The 22840-nt window shown below is 42.7% G+C and overlaps 2 protein-coding genes across 2 annotated transcripts in view; both read left to right on the plus strand.

The window, feature by feature from the left end:
- Positions 1 to 3930, plus strand: part of TENT2 (terminal nucleotidyltransferase 2) — a 41030-nt gene extending 37100 nt beyond the window's left edge. Inside the window, exons 14-15 of the mRNA XM_063127978.1 lie at positions 409 to 488; positions 2130 to 3930. Coding sequence (XP_062984048.1) covers positions 409 to 488; positions 2130 to 2204 — 155 coding nt within the window. The 3' untranslated portion in view covers positions 2205 to 3930. The remainder of the gene's footprint in view (positions 1 to 408; positions 489 to 2129) is intronic.
- A 3494-nt stretch (positions 3931 to 7424) lies between these two features.
- The window catches only part of CMYA5 (cardiomyopathy associated 5), an 84410-nt gene continuing 68994 nt past the window's right edge, over positions 7425 to 22840 (plus strand). The window contains exon 1 of the mRNA XM_063127981.1: positions 7425 to 7634. Within this exon, the coding sequence (XP_062984051.1) occupies positions 7528 to 7634 (107 nt within the window). The 5' untranslated portion in view covers positions 7425 to 7527. The remainder of the gene's footprint in view (positions 7635 to 22840) is intronic.

Raw genomic sequence — 22840 nt, forward strand, 5'->3', positions numbered from 1 at the left:
ATTTTGTGGTAACATGTTTGTGCTGCTTCTCTTTATAAGCTGTGTAAAGATAAGAACACGTAACTGTGCTAGAATTGCATGTTTCTGGAAGGTTACAGGATATGTCCAGATCACTCAACATTGTGCACAATGGGCCACACTCATAGAATCAAATACATACAGACCAAAGGGCAGAGATGTAACCACATAATAAATTGCAGTGGGAAGAGACTTCACTTTGACCCTCTCTTGGAAAAGAAAATACGCTAAATGTAAAGCCAATAACCTGAAGATGTTAAACTTCATATATCCTCGTTGATTCCAGTAGAGCTTCTCATGAATAAATACTTATAGGACTGTTTCTTTAGATAAGCTATAAAAACCTAGCAAAAGCTGCAGCCACTTATAATCCTCTTTTAACCTTTTCAGAACCTTTTGATCGAACAAACACTGCTAGAGCAGTACATGAAAAACAGAAGTTTGACATTATCATAGATGAATTTCGGAAGGTAAAACATGCAGTTATTCAATAAAGCTTTAAGGAAAAGTTGTTACATATAAACAGTTGTTTAGGGGAAATGTTTTTCTATGAAACTTAAAGATCTACTGCATATTTCTGAGTCATTGATTTTTCTAAGTAATTAATGCTTGGCTTTTTTTCTCATGGCTGAGATCCAAAGAACTGCAACTTGGGATTTTAGGCTTGTGTATCTCAAGCAGCAGCTCCAATGTCACATGACAAATGACTTATGACTCAAAGAGGGCTTTCAAAGCAGTTTGCTTTACAGCAAAGAAAAGTTTTTTAAAAAATGATGCTGGGCATACCTAATCCTTTGTATCCTGACCTCATGACTTTCTTTGTAATCAAATCAGAATTACTCTCATGCCAATGCCTTTGTGATCAGAGTATAGTATCTTTAATATATTTTCCAGACATCCTTGAATGTCTTCAGGGTGTGTGGCTTCGACTCCAAGCCCTGTGCTTTGGCGGAATCCCTTCTCTTACCTTCTCTCAGAGATAACAGCAGCAATGTGACATGTGCGAAGCTGGGGACTTGGTCGGCAGAGTCCCTTTCTCCATCTCAAGAGGGGCATGGAACTCCATTCCCCTCTCAGCACGGAGAAAGGCCAAATGGGCAGGGAGGGTGCCATCAAGTGGTGCGGCCAAGCCCACTGATGTCATGTGGACTGTGGAGGTTCCAGTGGGTGACAGTTTCAAATAATAAGGGCAAAAGCGTGGGATTCTGATCTGTGGCATATAGGTTAGTATACATGTGTTCGGTCTACAGATATTTCCATAGTAAACTTTACATTTCCTAATTTTTGAGTTCAATATGATAGTCACTTCCCATCTGTCATTCAAAAGGCACTAAATTGCATGTGGTCATTTACAATTTCTCCCTAAAATTCTGTTCCTTGTAGACTTGTCTTTTAAAATGTTTTTTGATATGAATGAGTAAACAGAGACTGAATAATGTCTTAAGTACTGTACAGCAGCAAGCATTCTATTGGCACTCAGTAAGTGGTAGAAAATAGGAACCTGCCTATTGTCGGACTCAAGCAGAGGCCTTTCACAGCAGAGATTGAACCTGGGACCTGCTCTGTGTTAAGCTGGTGCTCCTGAACTGAGCTGTGGTCCCGTCCCCCCACCACCAATAGTAGTAGATATTAATTTCACAGACAACCATAACATCTTCTGGCTAACTTGAAAGTACTGAAACATAAGCAACGTTGATTTGGTATATTACTATGGGTACTGAAACATAACCACAAATTAATTACAGTTCTGAACCTCTGTTATGCTTGCTCAGTGGTATGAAAATAATGCCATAGCCTTAAGGCCGGGATGGGCAAACTTGTAGCCCTCCAGATATTTTGACCTACAACTCCCATAGCCAATGGTGAAGGATGATGGGAATTGCAGGCCAAAACAACTGGAGGCTATAAATTGCTCACCCCTTCTGAAGGTCTGCCTTTCAGAAGGAAAAGGTTTAAAATTCCAGTGGCACATTCAAGCCCTTGACTCTGCTCTTTATTTATACTACTATAATCTTATTTTGATTGCACGTGTTACTCTGAATTTTTTAATGATGGCTTTAATTATATGGAGATACCAATGTATTCATGATGTATTTTGTTCTATTTCATAGTCATGGCAGAGACTGAGAGACAGGAGGGACTTGAACTGCATACTACCTTTAAGAGCAACTATACAGAAAAGATAATTGGCTTCTCTCTCCTTAAGTGGACCCTTCTGAAATATAATATACAAAGGACGTTATCAAAACCCCAGGATGCAGATTTTCTCCTTTCCCCATTGCACTTTTTTTTTTAAGAGGAGAGTTTTCTTTCAGATTTTTGTTAAGGAAAATTTTGTAAAAACTGAAAAGAAAAAAAAAGGCTATCTTTATGAAACTTATTAAAACCATTTGAAGACTGGCTTTCTGAAACAGATTGAATCAGTGACCAATAAAAAGACTGCTGTAATACAAAATTTTGCAAATCTGTTGGGAGTGATTTATTGTTAACATATAGTGGTTGACTCAGCCACACTGAATATTGAAATGTAAAGATGAAGAGTTTTGTAATGTACGATAGCCAGGCTGTGACCTTAAAGAATAGCGTATGGTGCACATTTCCTTCGGAGTAAGTAGTCCCTGCTTTACAACTGCTAAATGCAGTCTGCACTTTGGCTCTTTTTGGCTCTTTCCAGTTTTTAATAGACTTATAACAAACAGCAACTTTATAGCAAAATAATAACTTGACTCCTAAATAAGGCTGTTGATTTGTCCTCATTCTTAATGAATTGGTAAACTTGTGCCTGGGCTGTACCCCTTTAGAATATTCATCTGTATGACACAGTTCCCTCCACATGTAAAAAGATGTCAAAAAGAAAGCTAGACAGGAACCTCTTTGTCTGATACCTAGTTTTCTATGACGATGGATTTTTTGGTAGGATAATTCAGTTGCGTGAGATCCCACCTTCAGTCTAAAGTAGCACAACTTGGACACAGGTTTGCCATCCTACTGAGAACTTCTGAATACTGGGAATTGTAATCTTAACTGGAATTTTTACGCAGCAGAGCTACTACAAGGAAGGCACTTGGATAATCTATGTTAGGCTTGTAACATGCAGCCTATCAGCCATTTATGGTAACCCATCAGGGGTTTGATAAACCTGTGTGTTCTGCCCTCCTAGGGCTCCAAAAAACAACAACCCAGGATGTTAGGCACTTTGCATGCCACATAAGGCGTGGCTGATGGGCTGTGTTCAGCTTGAAGCACAGGCATGGCAGACCTGGTTGATTGGCAAACTACTCTCTGGAGTGTGTGCTTAATACTCATTTCTGACCAGTGGCAGCTTTGAACAGTACGTTAAAGCAAGTGGAAAGGAAGCCCAAGCAAGAGTTCTCATTCCTCTTAACTGTACTTCCAGTGTACTGTTTGAAAATAAACTTGGCAAAGGTGGTACTGATGCTTGTACATCCTCCAATGTTCCTGTCGCAGAGTAGGTGTAAGGAAATGTAACTCCTTTGCATTTCCTCACACCCCTCTGCTTTGTTGTAAGATGTGGTCCCACCCTGGGTGAGGCCATTTCCTACAGTTTCTTTTCCTTACAGATAAAGTAGTAGTGATGACTGCTAAAAATAGCTGCTACAGTAAGCCAAGTTTTTTTTTAATTTCTGTTCCTTTTGTGTGTGTAAATATTTGTAAATTGGTCAGCTGCTAATATAAATTGGGATTTTAAAAATCTTAAATTTTAACTTTTTTTTCAAGAAGTATGAGACTTCATTTAGATCTGCTGTAGCACACTTTGTGCCTCATATTTATTGCAGACCGAGACATATGTTAACAGATGTTATTTTTCACTGATGTCAAACTCATCTTTTCTCTTTAAGTTTAATATTTTTATTGTGTTAAGTGGAATAAAGTTTCTGTATTGAAATAAAACTACTTTTTGTATATGTCATCTTTTTCTTCCAGTTAGCTGCTTGGGTCTTTTGGGGGGTTTGCCTAGTAATATTATGAAAAATGCTTTAACAACCAAAGTAGTTACTTTTAGAAATAATTTGAATTTAAAGTTTTTTAGTCTTGCACACTAGACTTTGTAAGGTAACCATGATAACTTACAATTGTGTTCAAAGATCTGTTGACAAACCTATTGACATATTACATATAGACAAACACACACATCTTAATCTCAGCTTCTTGATGCATTGGCACTAGATTGCATATCCCAATGACAGGAGTCACTCAGATCATATAGTTTATAGCATGGGTTCTCAACAAGGGGGGAATTCCAGGGTTCCCGGCCGGGGGGGGGGCGGGATTGGGACCACTATTCAGCAAAGTATGATGTCCTGTAGATTATGTCTTCCTACACATGTTATTAAAAACGTCCCAGAAAAGTGTCATGTCATTTACAAAAGCCAGGCCTTTACTCTCTTCCCTCCCTCCCAATCCTGGAAGTTTCAAGCTTCCCATTTAAAGGGCAACGCGAAGCATGGGAGCTGAGAATGTAAAAGGGCCATGCTTTGTGTTGCCCCTTTAAATGGGACGAATATAGAAAAAAATAAAAGATTTTCAATATTATATGCATAATATTGGAATACACCTTTTGAGTTAGACTATCTTGGGAAGGAGGGAATTATATTCTGAACAATGCTGAAAGGGGGGAATGGAGCAAAAAAGGTTGAGAACCACTGGTTTATAGCCTCAAGCATGGTACTGACCTGAAAAGTGACCAGGTAATCCAGGTGACTCATGATTGATACTTGCAAATCCACAATTGACACAACATGGAGTTCAGGTACAGGGAAGTGGTTTCCTGGCAGTAATTATGCTGCATCAATAACATGAATTTAAACCTGAGTGCCTGGTTGTAGTAGGGTTTCTAGATTAGACTTTATTTATAAATGAAGTGGTGTGTAGAAGCAGAGGGCAGTATCCAGTGTAGCACGAGTATTACCGTAACCTAAAATGGACTAGCATATGGGCTCATCTACACCAAGCAAATATTGCACAATGAAAGTAGTACATAAAAGGCAGGAGCCACATTACTGCTTTATAGTGGTACTGAAGTGCACTGACGACTGTTGGGACCCCTGACACAGACCATATGCTGCTTTCATACCACTTTCATAGTGCTATATCCAGTTTGGTTTAGATGTGTCATGGGCCCCAACAGTTGTCAGTGTACTTCAATACTGCTATAAAGCAGTGGTGTGGCTCCTGTCTTTTATATACCACTTTCATAGTGGAATATCCTGCTTGGTGTAGATGAGCTCTAAGAGACCTCTTGTGCAACACCAATGCTGTTAGCTGGTGTGGCAGGTTTTCTAGGTAATCCTGTTACTCCAGGAAAGCTGGTTTAGAGCTCATAAATTTATTTACACCTCAGTCAGAAGTGCTGCTGCATTCAAACAATATTGCACCAAGTGGCTGCGAACACAATTTCATAGAATGGGCCCGCCTTTCTACGAATAAGGGGCAATGAGCACTCTAATAATATGTTCATTGTTGAGTTATTTCCTTGGACTCAGTCCAGAAATCAGGATTTTCTCTAGTCTTGTGGTACCAAGGACCTTGCTACTTGAATTACAACATGCAGTTTATCTTAATGGGCCACATACAAAGAGAGAACATAGTTTGTGTGTGTTTCTCTAGGAATGAGTATCTAGACTTCCGAGAGCCCCTTTTCTTAATATATAATGTGAATAGCAACAACCGACTGTTTTTTTAAAGGTGCTATATATTCCAAAGCCAAGTAAACATCCCATATATTTACATAGCTTTGGAACTCTGCTTCTCTGGAACAGGGATTGCAGCATCTACTAGGGTGTACACACAACTTCCTTGAGGATTTCCACACCGAAAAAGATTGCTTTTACACAATTGCCGGTCATGTGGGCAGTGCTAGCTACTTCCTAAGTCCTGTAGTGTTTGGCCTCCATTGTTGGCTTTCCCTAGATAAAAGTGTTGCCGACACAAAAAGAACTGCAGATGGAGGAGCCCATGCTCTTCAATGAAGAGGTGGGTACAGGTGACAGCAGAAATGGTGGTCCTTGTGTTACACAACCTACCTGACTAGGGGATATGGCTCAAATGCTGCTTCTCTTCTCAGCAGTTTGATTTTCTTTTCTCCGGTCCAGATCTTGTATCATCCTTTTCTGTTGGTTCTCCAGGAAGAGCAAAGCGGGGGCATCATGGTGCATTGGTGGTAACCCAGAAGCAACCACCAGTAGCAGATATTTCTGACCAGGGTTGTACCTAAGCCAGAAGGGAGCAGTCAAATTGAAACTACCAGTCTCAGTTGGCTGTAGCGCATATAACTGAAGAGAAGCCTGGAGTAATAGGGGTAAACCTGCTCTGGGACATAAGCTATGTAGGAGCCACACCAAAATACAAATCTGTATATGATCCTGTTCTATGTTTCAGCCTGTACTCAAAGTACTGGCCCTGGCAGAGGTAGACTTCGTAGTCACTGCAAGTCATTAGCTTGTTTGCAAGTTAATTTTTGCACTTTTGGTGCTCCATAGTAGCTAAGGAGCACTAAACGTGTCAAAATGGAATGAAAATGGCTTCTCCGGACACCTTTTAAAGCTATATCATCATCATCATCAACAACAACAATTTTGGAGGGCACCTGGGGCCGCATGTTGCCCATCCCTGTTAGCATGGAATTTAGTGCAAAATCTAAAGAAATGTGACACAACTATCTGGGGCATCTAGTGGTCACACTAGATTGAAGTGTGCTTAGAAAGCAAGAAGAAATGAATTCCATACTTGGATTGCTGGTGCAATCTGCTCCAGGAAACCCCACTGCTTCAGGTGATAAGTTCATCTTCTGCAGCTGTTAGTTTCGTAATGATACCAAAACAAATTTCAAGAGTAACTTCGCTGGAGGTGAGACAAAAGTTTGCCGCCTTCTCAGGTGTAGGTTGTAAAAAGAGCTAACTGAGCTCCCAAATAGAGCTGATCTGAAGCAATTATACTTTTACCCCTGAGGGTGTAGGAATCTGAGGATGCCAGAAAAGTAGAAGCCTGTCTTTTCCTCAACGCTATAGCCTAGCAACTGTTAACTCCAGTTTTAGTTGCTTCCTGCATCTCACCAACAACCACCAAATAGGTAAAACTAAGATTACCTGTGAAGGCTAAAGGAGAGTGAGTCAGCAAGCTTTCAGGGTGATTGGCCTCATTCAGTTTGTTGAGCCATGGCTGAACAATAAAGTTTAATAAAGTGTGTGTGTGTGTGTGAGTGAGTGAGTGAGTGAGTGAGAGAGAGAGAGAGAGAGAGAGCGCACTAAGTTCAAGGCCTCATGTCATATTGACTGTATACTGAGACTAGAAACAAGGCGGTGTTAGGACCCAGCAGCAAGTCCAAGGTGGCAGCAGCAGTTTGATATTTCAACTTTCCCTTGCTCTATTTAAAGACCTCCCTGAGTCAGGAGAGCTGAGTTGCTTTGGATGACAGTTTGCTTCAGGCAGCCCTGGAGACCATTGAATAGAGGGGAGAAAACACAGCAAGGGGACTGACCTGGGGATAAAATGGAGACTGACTGCAACTCAGAGTATGATGGATCACCTGATGTCTCCGTGGAAGATGAGGAGGATGAGGATGAAGAGGGACCCCAAGAACAACAGCTTACGCGCAGGTATTATAGCTTCAAAAGCAAGCAAGCACAGTGTCTGGGAGGTCTGGGAAACTAAAAAGGGAGAAGTGTTGTTGTGCAAATCTAGGGTGGCATCAAAGGAAATGCAAGTTTTAAGAACGAGTGGAAGTCTGAATGCAGCTGGTTGTGATTCCGAAAGAGCCTGGGCTGTGCACCAAAGGCATTTTCTATTTAAGGATCCTGCGTTGTGCCAGTTAGATTGGCATGCCCTCCTGCCCCTCCCTTCCAAGCTGGCACGTCATTCTATATATCAATCTTGGTTACTCTAGGGGTACAACGTGTGAGTGAGCAAGTGAGAGAGAGGGTAAAGTGGCCGAGTCCTGAAAACAGGCCTTTAATTTGTTCTGCTAAACATAACATATCACTCCGTGCGACGAATGGTGTGGGAGAACTTCAAACTCTAGGGATCAATTTGCTTTTCGGAAAGGAAATGGGGGTGGTTTTGTGACTGAGTTTGGAGACTGCAGGCCATTTACTTCTATGTATCTTATGCAGGATTTGTTCAGTTCATCTAGCAAGTTGTCCTAAAAATGGGACAATTAGCTATTTTGGCTCTACAACAGCTGGACAGAGTAGATCTAAATATAAGACAACCTTTGCATTGTAAGGAAGAACAGCATTTGGGAAGGAAAAGATGACAGAAAAATATATAACAGGGTTGGGCAATTTGTGGCTCTCCAGATGTTTTGGCCTACAACTCCCATCGGTCCTGCTAGTGAAGCCAATGGGGAGGCATGATGGGAGTTGTAGACCTAAAACATCTGGAGGGCCACACATATGGAAAAAAATGGTCAAAGAGATCTCAACCACAAACCTAGGCTCTATTTATTTATTACATTTCTATACCACCCAATAGCCGGAGCTCTCTGGGCGGTTCACAAAAATTAAAACCATTCAAAGTATAAAACAACAGTATTTAAACCATAATATAAAATACAATATAAAAGCTCGACCAGATAAAAACAGCAGCAATGCAAAATTACAAATTTAAAACACCAAGTTAAAATTTATTTATAGACTGTTAAAATGCAGGGAGAATAAAAAGCATATAATATATATGCGTCTAAAAGCATATAATATAGGTGCCAAGCATTAACCATGATAGGGAAGATGGGGGAACCCTTTACTTACCATGTTGGTTCCCTGACCCTGTTCCACTTTTTAGAAATAAGGCTCCGTCATTTCTGATTGCATATAAAAATTAGCACTGAAATCAGTGTGACCTTGATTGCTGGAATTGAGGACTTGTAATATAGAATCATAGAGTTGGATGGGGCTTCGAAGGTCATGTGGTCCAACCCCCTGTTCGATGCAAGAACTACAATGCTGGATGCCACTACAGCATCTTTGACAGATGGCAATCCAGCCTCTGCTTAAATCTTACTACTTTGGCTCAGGACCTTCTCCTGATACTGCTATAGGATGGATATTAAAATTGTCCTCTAATCTACCGGAATGAACCATTTTTCCTGTTACCACACATGGTTGGGACAATGTGTCTCTAAGTATGTCTGCAGACTACTTTTTCTGTGTACAGGGAATAACACTTTTGGAATATAAATGACGGGGGGAACGTGTACTGAGGAACCATTTCCCAATGGAACACTGACTTTATTCTACTGGGGGACCAGCCATTGCCTGTCTGGTAAAGCTGGTTCAAGCTAGCACCTTTTAGTAGGCTGGTCATATGAAAAGGAGGACAGGGCTCCTGTATCTTTAACAGTTGTATTGAAAAGGGAATTTCAGCAGGTTTCATTTGTATGCATACAGCACCAGGTGAAATCCCCTCTTCATCACAACCATTAAAGCTGCAGGAGCTATACTAGAGTGACCAGATACTAAAGAGGGCAGGGCTCCTGCAGCTTTAACTGTTGTGATGAAGGAATTTCACCAGGTGATGTATGCATACAAATGACACCTGCTGAAATTCCCTATTCAATCCAACTGTTAAAAATACATGAGCCCTGTTCTTCTTTTCATATGGTCACCCTAAGTATACATAACTGAGATAAAGTTAGTCTGTGAAGTGGAGTGCGCTTGGGAGACATCCCTGGAGAGGCAAGAGAAACAAGATTGGAATGCTTCCTGAAAATGAAGTTTATAGATAAAATATAGCAAATGACAAAATCATTGATTACAAGAGCCTTTCCAGACGAGGGGAGAGACAGCAGGAGAGAGAGGGATTGTGGGGTGAGGGGAGTGGCTTTTGGCTTCTGATGAGAAAGGGGAGGGAAGAAAGGATTGCGATGGGTTTTGAAGAAAGCGGGAGAGGAGAGTAAAAGAAGGGAGAGTCCCTCACTATTTCTCTGTCAGGTAACTGGAGAAGAGCATGTTGATTCAAAGGTGCATGGCTAACACCCAGTTGGAAACTCACAAATGTAAGGGAGGGGGCAGTTCAGGGGAAGGGAAAGAGAGACTACAAAAAGAATGAAGCGAAACCCAGGGATTCCTAGACCAGTTTTAGGTTTGGGTGACAAAACAACTGCAAGAGAATGGGGTGGTTCTTGGAAGGCACACAAAAAGATCATTATTCCATATTTGTTTAACAAAATAATAGAATGTATGCTACTAGTAGGGTATAGAGTACTTCTGATACTTTACCTTTTACTTCTAAGAACTCCCATTTTTCATTTAAATAGGAAGTATAGTGTGGTTTGATTGAATTAGGACCGGAAGAAGGTTTGGTGTTTATCTTCTCAGGAAGTCACATGATAGCTGAATAATGGATGGAGATCACCCTCCATCCACGCCAAAAGAGAATTTGAACTGGAAACTTCAAGTACACCTTGATTTTCCCTGTGTAGCTAGTTTCTTAATAGCTCACCCTTTCAGGCAAAATGAAATCTTCTGGAGTCAAGGTGCTTTGGAGGAACACAGAAAATGGCAGCAAAAGTTTGCTCTCCCAGCAGCAATTTACCCCGTTCGTTTGGGGTATGAACTGTGTTCAGAAGACACAGTGGTTAAACATTTTGAGCTAAACATTATGACTTAGTATGTCATGTGAACCATTCCTAACCATAGTGGCTATACAACCATGGTTTAAATGTGCTCTCTAAACGTTTGCTGCTAAAGGGTTAGTGGCCTAACCATGGCTTAGCATGTTGTCTGAACAGGCCCATTAAGTGTCCCCATGTGGTGGTGGTGATGATGATGATGTACTTCTTCTTCCTCTTCCTCTTCCTCCTCCCTTTATTTTGTTAACCTTATTTCAAAATAAAATAAAATAAAATTTCATGATAAAAAGGGGGGGAGAGAAAAAGACCAGAGCTGTGGAAAATGTGGCACTCCAGATACCGTTGGACTCCAGTTCATCATCAGTTCCATCCAGCCTGGTCATTACTGAGGGATTATGGGAGTTGTAGCTCACTAACATCTGGAAAACCACATGTTCCCTACTCCTGCTCTAGATCATGAAGTCTGCATGTTTTCTACTTCATCCTTCCGACCAATGTTAGCAAGCCTAGGGGCAATTTAAATAGTGGATCAGGCTGCTATACTGCAGTCTGGCACACATATGGGGAACAACAAAGATGGTGGCCCTAACTTATTTATTTGGATCCACTTAGTTGGAACTCGACAGCAGGGGACCAACTTCGAAGTAAATATACATAGGATCATGATGTAAAGATAACATTTAACATCATGTTCATTTACTTAGAAATAACTCCCACTGAAAACACTGGGTCTTAACTCCCAAGTGTTCACAGGATTGCAGGATAAAGATTTTTCTTCTTTTAATGTACCTTTGTCCTTATTTATATCTACCTGCTGCCTTCTTTGTCCCGTTCATCCTTCAAAGAATGGAGTTTTTTGCCTCTGAAAGCTCATCCAGCAGTAAATGAAGATGCTACAGGGCTCTGTGCAAAGATGGCAGAGCGCTTTGTGGTTTACAATATAGTGTGCTACACTGCAGCGAGATTGCACATAAGAACACTGTGCAAAGATAATTAAGTTTGACATCACAGCTGTGAAGCAGCTTTTATTAAAAACACTTTTGTAAAAGCTCCACATTAAATTTGGGTGCAAGGCAGCACAGATAAGATTCAGTCAACTTCAGCCCACTGCTCTTTGTTTCTGTTGTACTTCTTTTTGGGCAGAACACTTTATGATCTCTTAATCCTCACAGCATTCTGTAACGCCGATTAATGCACAGTAACACTGTTGGGTGGCGTGTTCTGTGGTTCTTCCGATATTTATGCTACTGGTTACTGTGGATGTCTCCTTTTTAATATTATTTATTATTATTATTTCTTACATTTATACCCCACCATTTTTCCCTCCAAGGAACCCAAGGTGGCATACATAATCCTCCTCGTCCTTTCCATTTTATCCTCACAACAACAACCCTGTGAGGTAGATTGGGCTGGGAGTCTGTGACTGGCCCAAAGTCATCCAGTGAGTTTCCATGGGCAGCTGGGGACTAGAACCTGGTTCTCCCAACTCCCAGTCTGACACTTTAGCCACTACCCCACACTGCAGTGCCATGGCTAAATTCTAGCTGTGCTGCTTCTCAGCCCACCCTCCGACAGTTTCATAGATCACTTAAGGATTGGTACAATGGTTACATAACAATAAAACAATAACTTTAACATTCAAATGTTGCCAAGTAGATATAGGACTGGGAAAGTTCTTCAGGAAATATTTGTCGTCCATGCTTAGAGCTTCAGGTTTGGTCTTCATTATGTGAGCAGAAGTAAGCATTTTTCTATGGTCTAAGCAGTTCACTTCCTCTGTGGGAAAGGGTCTTTTTCACTTCTGACCATAAATGGTATTGTGTTTGTGTTTTCTCCCAAGAACAGGCCCCCACTTCATTTATTATCTTATTTTTTCTTATTTATTTTCAACATTTATATACTCTTCCACATCCAGACAGGTTCCAGACTGGTGAACAATAAAAGACAAGAGAATAAATCACTATGTTAAAAATTATTACAACACCCCCCCAAAAGAAAGAAACAGAGTGCCAATAAAAAACGTAGCTGGTCAGTCAAGGAAGTTTTCCTGAAATAGAGATGTTTTCGGGTGGTGCCAAAAGCAACATAATGTTGGCACTGGCCTGATCTCCAGAAGCAGGGAGTTTCAGAGAAAGGGGGCCACCACACTGAAGGCTCTTCTCTGGGTGGACTCCATTTGGGCCATAGGTCCATGTGAAACCACACATAGGATGCCCTTTGATGACCTCAGACTGGACAGGCTGGTAAAGGAGAAGGCACTCTCTCAGGTATTCTGGTCCCAAGTTGTTCAAGGCTTTGTACATTAGAACCAAAGTCTTAAACCTGTTCCGGTAGCAAATAGGCAGCAAGTGCAGTTCCTTCAGCTGAAAAATGGGAGATCCCAGCAATGACTGAGCTGCTGCATTCTGCACTAGCTCCAGCTTCTGGAGCGGCCTTAAGGGCAGCCCCACACAGAGCACATTGCAGTAATCCAGCCTTGAGGCTACTAGCACCTATACAGATCGGGAGTCTTGGGTAGTCGGCAAAGAACACTTTTTCTTTTCTTTTTCACTATAACCTGTTGAATTGACATTTTTTGTATGGAACAAAGAATGGGTACAGTTCACAAAATGTACTGGGTAGGGAATTCAGCTGCCAAAGCTATTTGAGTTCGGCCATCTTTACAGATGAGCAGCCTTCCCCAACTTGATGCCCCCCAGATGTGTCCGGGCTATAACTCTTATCATCCACAGCCAGCTTGACAATTGATTTGGCTGGCTGAAGATGATAGAAGTTGTAGTCCAATGCATCTAGAGGGCACTGGCTTGGGGACGGCTGCAGTAAGAAGGTTGTCTAGTGAAAACCTTTCAATTTTTTGTACGTTTTATCTTTTCTCTAAAATCATCTCTCTCTCTCCCCCTCTCTCTCTGGCTTTGAATTACTTATATGTAGTTTAATTAGCAAAGTGGATTCCGTGTGTGTGTGTGTGTGTGTAGCTTATGCAACCAATGGAGATGTGATTAATGGAAATGACTAATGTGACTTGATAAATGTGTTAAACGTCTCTGGGAACTCGCCCAAGCAATCCCCATGCTTCTTCCTTGTAATGATAGTGGTTATAGCTTTTTACAAAATCTAGCCAGAAATTCATCTTCAGGATGAGATCAAGTTGAATTAGGGATATGAGAGCAGACGAGTCAAGGTGTCTTGCTATTCACTCCAAACTACTCTCACAGTGCAATCCTATATAAGTCTACTCAAAAGTCAGCCCCATTGAGTTCAATGACACTTACTTCCAGGTAAATGCACATAGGATTGCAGTCTATGTACCAGCCACTGTTCTGTGAGCAGAACTATATTTTTATTTATTTATTTATTTAATTACATTTATATACCGCCCCACAGCCGAAGCTCTCTGGGCGGTTTACAACATTTAAAAATAGTAAACATTAAAAGTATACAATTTAAAAAACAACAACACACACACACACACATAAAAAACAGTATAAAAACAACAGTATCCATTTAAAAACAACAATTGTGGGGTCCATTAAAAACAAACAACGTTGTTAAATGCTGTTAAAATGCGGTTAAAAATGCCTGGGAGAAAAGAAAAGTCTTGACCTGGCGCCGAAAAGATAACAATGTTGGTGCCAGGCGAGCCTCATCGGGGAGATCATTCCACAGTCGGGGGGCCACCACTGAAAAGGCCCTCTCCCTTGTTGCCATCCTCCGAGCTTCCCTTGGAGTAGGCACTCGGAGGAGGACCTTAGATGTTGAGCGCAGTGTACGGGTAGGTTCATGTCGGGAGAGGCGTTTCATCAGGTATTGTGGTCCCAAGCCATGTAGGGCTTTATAGGTTAAGACCAGCACCTTGAATTGGGCTCGGAAACATATAGGCAGCCAATGCAAGCGGGCCAGAATCGGTGTTACATGCTCAAACCTCCCTGTTCCAGCTATCAATCTGGCCGCTGCATTTTGCACAAGCTGCAGCTTCCGGACCGTCTTCAAAGGCTGCCCCATGTAGAGGGCATTGCAGTAATCTAATTTGGAAGTTACCAGAGTATGGACAACTGAAGCTAGGTTATCCCTGTCCAGATAGGGGCGTAGCTGGGCCACCAACCGAAGTTGGTAGAAAGCACTCTGTGCCACCGAGGCCACCTGAGCCTCAAGTGACAAAGATGGTTCTAGGAGAACCCCCAAGCTACGAACCTGCTCCTTCAGGGGGAGTGCAACCCCATCCAGAACCGGTTGAACACCCCCCATCCAATCAGAGGAACCACCCACCAGCAGCATCTCAGTCTTGTCTGGATTGAGCTTCAGTTTATTAGTCCTCATCCAGTCCATTGTCGCAGCTAAGCACCGGTTCAGCACATCCACAGCCACACCTGATGAGGATGAAAAGGAGCAGTAGAGCTGCGTGTCGTCAGCATACTGATGACAGCGCACTCCAAAACTCCGGATGACCGCACCCAGCGGTTTCATGTACATGTTAAACAGCATGGGGGACAAGACCGATCCCTGCGGAACTCCATACTGAAGAGTCCACGGGGCCGAGCAATGTCCCCCAAGCACCACCTTTTGGAGCCGTCCTGCTAAGTAGGAGCGGAACCACTGCAATGCAGTGCCCCCCACTCCCAACTCAGCCAGACGCTCCAGAAGGATACCATGGTCGATGGTATCGAAAGCCGCTGAGAGATCAAGGAGAATCAACAAAGTCACACTCCCCCTGTCCTTCTCCCGACATAGGTCATCATACAGGGCGACCAAGGCTGTTTCCGTGCCAAAGCCGGGCCTGAAACCCGACTGAAATGGATCCAGATAATCAGTCTCATCCAAGAGTGTCTGGAGCTGGCCCGCCACCACCCACTCAAGGACCTTGCCCAGGAATGGAACATTTGCTACCGGCCTGTAGTTACTAAGGTTTTCCGGGTCCAAGGAAGTTTTCTTCAGGAGTGGTCTCACTACCGCCTCTTTCAGACGGTCTGGGACCACTCCCTCTCGTAGAGAGGCATTAATCACCTCCTTGGCCCAGCCGGCTGTTCCATCCCTACTAGCTTTTATTAGCCAAGAGGGGCAAGGATCCAGTACAGAGGTGGTTGCGCGGACCTGTCCAAGCACCTTGTCCACATCCTCGAGCTGTACCAACTGAAACTCATCCAAGATTACAGGACAAGACTGTACTCTGGACACCTCACTAGATTCACCTGCTATAACACTGGAGTCTAAGTCCTGGCGGATGCAAAAGATTTTATTCTGGAAGTACCTAGCAAATTCATTATAGCGGGCCTCAGATGATTCTACCGTGTCCTTGGGACCAGCATGTAATAGCCCTCGGACAACTCTAAAAAGCTCCGCTGGGTGGCAAATTGAAGATTTAATAGTGGCAGCAAAGTATTGTTTTTTTGCTGCCCTCAGTGCCCCTGAATATGCCTTACTATAGGCACTTACCAATATTTGATTGCATCCACTAGGAGTTCGTCTCCACCTGCCCTCAAGCCTTCTCCTATTTTATGGGAGATGGGGGAAAGGGCTGTCAAAATCAGCCTTTCCATTTTTGATCCTTTCCCTCCCTATGCTGCAGGCCCTGCCAGAGCTCACATGTTTCAACCAGTGGGACTTTTTGATTAGCAGGGGGGATCATGTCATTTGCCACCCACCCTAAGGTTTGGATGGGCTTCCCTGTTCCCTCCGAGTTTAGCTGCAATCCTCACATTAGCTGGGGTTGTGAGCAAGGAAGTGGATTTTCCCAGCAGCAGTATAGTGTTGTGAGCTATCTCATTGTCTTGTTCAACTCCTTACTATGCAAATGCACACATACACATTTGCAATGCAGGAATCAATTAAGCAGCCAAGAGTGAAGCAGAGTTTTTACCTCCAAACAAGGATTTTCCAGAGATAAGCCGGAGCATAGCCAAGGTCAAGCACACAGTATAGCATGCAAGTATAATATCAGAATTAGGCAGAAATCCAGGATAAATAATAAAGAGGATACAAAAAGTTGGAGCTAAGAACTGGTATTATTTAGTCCAGCCAAAAATGCAGGTTTATATTCCCATGGCCTCCTGAGCCCCACCCATGGCTCAGCTGCCATATAATACAATCCTTTCTCCTGAGTTCTTCCTTGGGCTCAGGTACTTTGTCTTAAAGGAGCCCTATGGATCAACCTTTTAAGGTGATGCCATCCTCTGGGACTGGGTGGATGCTCAGCTTCTGCTTCGGAAGCAGAGCTCTGTTCTTCTGGCAGGGGCCTCCGTTCTCCTGAGGGCCCAGGCTCCCCCATGTCTCCTGACAGAGGTGGCAAGATGGCTTCATTTGTCTCAGGAAACTCTAGCTTTTCTGAAGAGAAGGAGGATCCCTCCAGCAGGAGCATGACACCCATGCACAACTATATTATATGCACACACACACACATATAAATATAAATCAACACAGCTACATGCAATTTTGGATTCTCTTTGGGCCGTGGCTATGGGGACTGTCATGATGAGTTCCTGCACTTTCAAATTTACCACTACACTACTGCTCTGGTGTTATGCATAGCACTGGCCCCAGTCTCTGGCTCCCATGCGATTCAATTCCATGCTCAAGGGTTCTGATTGTACAGAACTCTACACTTGCAATAGCATGGTTCTTCTGCCCTCTTCTGTGCAGAATAGGGCTGTCTCCCATAACATGAAGATGACAAGTCATAGAATCACAAATGTTATGGGTTTGCTCTTGCTTTTTGACAGGGTGTCGGACAAGATGACCCCTTGATCTCTTAGGGCTCTCTGATTCTATGGTTTCCATAGCCTAACCTGAAGCTCAATCACTGACCTGGTTGCAATCCTGATTTTGAGGGAAATTGCTCCGACTTTTCGTTGCTTCCCTCTGCCAGAGCCAAGGCTGGCTAACCTCATATTGTCCTACACTGGGAAGTTTGCTTCATTCAAAATAAAATGCAGAAGACATGCCAGTGAAGCATGAGACACTGATCGATTGCAGCAGGTCCAGGCAATCTGTTCAGCAGTAAGCGCCGCATTTAAAAAGTGTGAAGATTTGCTGCTATGACTGTACCTGGTTAATAATTATTTTAGTTAAGCCAGAGTTCTTACAATACTAGTGTATTGTGGGGATAGAAGTGAGGCAGTGTAGGGGTAGGATGCTTCCACATGTTTGTTTATAAATGTGGCTTTTATTCCTCTTTCTTCCTTTCTTCTTGTTTTATTTTGGGACTCTAAAACAGGCCAAACTTTGGGCTTGTTCAAGCAACAGCACTCTGGTTTATAATTGGATTAAACATCCCCTGTAGCCTTTTATTTTAACTGAAGCATCACTTCCTTAGAATAATGCAGATGGATGGCTATCCAACTTTGCAAGGCAGGCATATTTTGTATCTTAAGATGTTCAGCAAATAATACAGACATGAATGATTTTGCTCACTTGGACGGTCATAAACCTCTGAACTTGGAGGCTTATGACCATACAATGTAGAGCGGGAGGAGCAGCAGAGGCCATCTTCGCTGCTACATTCCCCCTTCTATGCATTTTAGCAAGACCGGCATTTTTACCTATCTAGCTGAGGTGTTAGGAGGTGGAGGGAAGATGGCAGGCAAGGCCTCTGGATATGGCATAAGCTGGCCTCCTCAGTCTCCTCGCCTCCCCTGGGAATGCCTCCTTTCCTTTCCTTCTGAGCTCACTTTTGCGTAGGGAGGGGTGGGGGCGGAGCTCAGTTTCCTGGGGCCAAGGTTGGAGCGGTATCTCTGACCTCGGATCCAGGAATCCAAACTATCCTATGCTCCTGCCCCCACCCCCAGACTCTGTCTACGAGCTATAGGATCGCTCTCCCCATAATCTTGTTATGTGTTCTACTGTCTTGTTGGTTCTGTGTTTAACTTCATATCAAAATAAAATTCCGTGGAGAATACCAGGGTTTCTTCCAAATACGATGACGTTTATGAATGGGCAAAAAAGAGAAAATGCATCACACACACACACACACACACACACACACACACACTTTGCATATGATGATTTGCAAATTTGCATTAAAATGCGAATTTAGAAATAATTATAGTTTAAATAGAAATACAGTAAATTCCACCATAGTGGGGAAGACTGTGACCAAATAACCTGTGTGCCTGCCTGTCCAGGTGCCAACAGTCGGTTCGTCATCTTTGAACTGGAATTGGACAGGACAGCCCTTCAATACAGGACGGTCTTCTGGCAGCCCTTTAAACAGGGCTGCCCTCTGTAAAAGAGGACATATGCCTTTGAGGGTTAAACTCACTGGCACATTGTTTTAACTGTTTTAACTGCTTTTAAATTATATATTGTTTTATCTTGGATCATGGTTTAATTTGTTTTTAACTGTGCATATTTATTGTTTTATACTGTATGTTTTCATCTGTACGCCGCTTTGAGATCTTAATGATATAGGGCGGGATATAAATGTTTTAAATAAATAAATATGGCCACCAAGGTAAGAGAGTGGGGGGGGGGGTCATGTGTCCTTCTTTACAGAGGACAGTCCTCTATTTGAAGGGCTGCCCAGTCCAACCCCAGTTTAAAGATAAAACATCCCTAAGAAGGAATCTTGAAGTTGTCCACCACCAATTAGCACCTGGACAGCAGAGCTTCTCTATACGTAGGAAAAATCCCACAGCCTTACTAGGGCTTTCATCCTCTGGACTCTTTCCACGTTCACCACACCCTCCTTTACATGTGACCACGTGATTTTGAATTGAAAACTTCCCTTCTTGGCAAGGGTCCATCTGGTGATGGAATTACAGCACAACAAAGATTTTGCACACTGGGGAGATCCTCAATATCCCAGCGATAACTTTAAACGTTGCATTTTGTCCAATCTTTTAAAAAGCGAGATTCCTGAGTAATATCATGGTGAGATGTCTTGGATGTTGATGACGTCGTGTAATGGACTGTGAGTGGCCAATCACAAGCATGCAATAAATAACTCATTTAGAGAAGCTCTAAGTAGGCACACAGGTCACTTCGTCAGAATCTTCTCTGCTATGATGTGATATATTGTAAGTGCAGTAATAATTTTCCAAATTCTTGTCTTATATTAGCGTATTTGAATTTTATGCAAATCTGCATGCTCTTTTGCCTTCTTTCTTGGTGATACATTTCCTCTTTTTTTCGCAATGTGTTAAGTGGCCACCCTAGAAGAGATGCAGGGAGGGAGGCTGAACTGTACTTAAGAGGGCAGTGCATAGTTAATTTGCTGTGCCTGAATGCAGCACAGCCAAAGGGAATGATGAGGACACTTTCTTACAGGAATAGTGACCACAAAGATCCCATTATCTCTTCTATTGCGTCTTATGTAGTCAAGGAGTTTAAACTGCTGCAAACTCTTCAGTCAAGAAGTTCTGATCAGTGTCACTAGCCACTACTTTTCATTAACTGGTCCTGTGCAGTGAATGCTAGTCATTGGTAGAGCTTTGTTGTTCAAATAGATATAGACTGAATAGAAAGCAAGGGTGGTATTTTGTAAAGAATATCAAGACAATTCTATCGTTCTGAGATGATTAACAAGCTAGCCAGCTGCCACTGAGGCTGGAGCTGCTGAAGGCAGCAGCTCCAAGTCTCCTGCTCCTCCTCCCTCCAGATTCTTCTTCCTTTGCTGCTACTTACATGAATGGGAACATTTGGAATGCAGGGAACTGATGTAGGATTACTAGACACAATCAGGAAACATGTTAAAGAACCAATTATGAGTCTGCTTGTTCCAACTTTAGATGCATCTAGACTGGTATTCCTGCCATATTTCATTGCAGTTTTCTTTCTGTATTTCCTGTTTTAATCCTTATATGATTGCACCCTCTGGCAGCTACTGAGGCACTAGGACCCTGCAGGCCCACCACTGATGCCCCTTAATTTTTAAAGTTTTTTTTATTTTTCTAGCACTCTGAGCAGCACCCAGGTGGCTGGGACTTAAATTTCCCTCAATGTTCTGGAGTGATGCTACGTTGAGGGCATTGCAGGTAATTTAAATGGCAGGCTCACTTGTTTGGCGATGGTTAGAGCACTGCTGTTTCTGCCACCACCAAGTAAGACAGGATAGTTGACCTCAGGCTTGCAGGCCAAATCTGACCCACCTGGATCCCAATCCAGCCAAATGTAGTGTGACCATATGGAAAGGAGGACAGGGCTGCTGTATCTTTAACAGTTGTATAGAAAAGGGAATTTCAGCAGGTGTCATTTGTATGCATGCAGCACCTGGTGAAATTCCCTCTTCATTACAACAGTTAAAGCTGCAGGAGCCCTGTCCTCTTGACCAGATACAAAAGAGGGCAGGGCTCCTGCAGCTTTAACTGTTGCGATGTGGAATTTCACCAGGTGCTGCATATATACAAATTTGTACAGCAGCCCTGTCCTCCTTTCCATATGGTCACCCTACCCAGATGGCCATGCCCTCTTTCTCTTGACCACCAATCATATTATTATTATTTATAAAGTGCCATCAATTTTCATGGCACTGTACAAAACAAAACAAAACAAGACAATCTGCCATATGGCTTACAATCTAAAATCACCGTAACAGACAGGGGAGGGAGGGGAATTTCCCAGCTTTTATCCCAATTCTAAAAAGTTGGAATGTCTCTCTTAGTGCTTAGTTATTGGCAATAGGCTTGAATTTTGGGCCCTGCCACTTTTGCCTTTGGTCCCTCCCACTACTGGAATGTGCCCTCCGAGAGCCTCTCTGAAATTGAATTCAGCCCTCGGGCTAAAAGGAGTTTGACACTGCTGATGCAATGTATGGGGCCCACTGGCATAGGGAGACATTTTACTCCCTCTCTCATAATATTAGAACCCATTGGGATCAGTGTGGTGTAGTGGCTAAGGTGTTGGACTGGGAGTCGGGAGATCCGGGTTCTAGTCCCCATTCGGCCATGGAAACCCACTGGGTGACTTTGGGCCAGTTACATACTCTCAGCCCAACTTACCTCACATGGTTGTTGTTGTGAGGATAACATGGAGAGGAGGAGGATTATGTACGCCGCCTTGGGTTCCTTGGAGGAAAAAAGGTGGGATATAAATGCAATAAATAAATAAATAGTGGTGAAGCTGAATGGTGGGAGATTCAGGAAAGATAAAAGCACTTCTTCACACAGCACATAGTTAAACTATGGAATTCACTACCACAAGATGTAGTAATGGCCACCAATTTGGATGGCTTTAAAAAGGGGTTGGATAAATTCCTGCAGGAGAAGGCTATCAATGGCTACTAGTCATGATGGCTATGTGCTACCTCCAGTATCTGAGGCAGTAAGCCCATATATACCAGTTGCTGGAGAACATGGGTGGTAGGGTGCTGTTGCACCTGTGTCCTGCTTGTGGGTCCCTGGTTGACAGCTGGTTGGGTATTGTGTGAACAGAGTGCTGGACTAGATGGACCCCCAGTCTGATCCACCATGGTTCCTCTTATGTTCTTAAGAGGGCCCCCTCCCAACTAGCATTTTATTGAGGGCCCCTTCAAACCTGGAGTTGACCCTGATCTTTACATATTTACTGACGTTTGCCTCCTCCTCCTCCTCCTCTTCCCCCACCTTCTTCTTCGCCCCAACATAGTCACACAAAAGCCCAACAAATTTGACACACTGTGATAAAAAGGTGTTGAATGGGGAAGGATTTTGAGACAGCAGCATGAAGTAAACAGCTTCCTGGAGTTGTGAAGAGCCCAAGTTCAGCTTCTGCTAAAAGAAATATCATGAATGGGTACATTGGTGAAAATGCTGAATAGGCACAGGGGTGCTATAAATTCTGGATTAACTTCAGAGAGAAAAAGTTAATGAAGTGGGTCAGGCTGGATGGGACAAAAGCCAGAAAGAGAGACGGTGAGACACTTTTGTCTAGACCAATTAAAGGAAAGTTTATGCCTCTAAATGAAGTACAAGCGTTCAAACAAAGTCTGGATGTGGAACACTAAACAGTGACAGATAGTGGAATGTGGTGCAGCCTATTCCATCAGCAGCTTGCAAGATGATCATTAATTCTTCAGGCAAAAAACCTGCTAGATCTGCCCCCTAACAAAGATCAAGGAAAGAAACATGCATGTTGATTGTTTATGGTTTGGGAACAATGATTCTCTTCTGGATCTTTATATATACCATTAAATATTAGAAGGAAAAGATCCAGATATTTATAGAATTATGATTATATTGCAACATGTAAAATATAATCCCAATCTAGCTATAGTTTCTTTATTATTTATTTACAACATTTACGTACTGCTCCATATCTCAGACAGAA

This window comes from Elgaria multicarinata, chromosome 6 (genome assembly GCF_023053635.1).
Source record: "Elgaria multicarinata webbii isolate HBS135686 ecotype San Diego chromosome 6, rElgMul1.1.pri, whole genome shotgun sequence".
Classification (NCBI taxonomy): domain Eukaryota; kingdom Metazoa; phylum Chordata; class Lepidosauria; order Squamata; family Anguidae; genus Elgaria; species Elgaria multicarinata.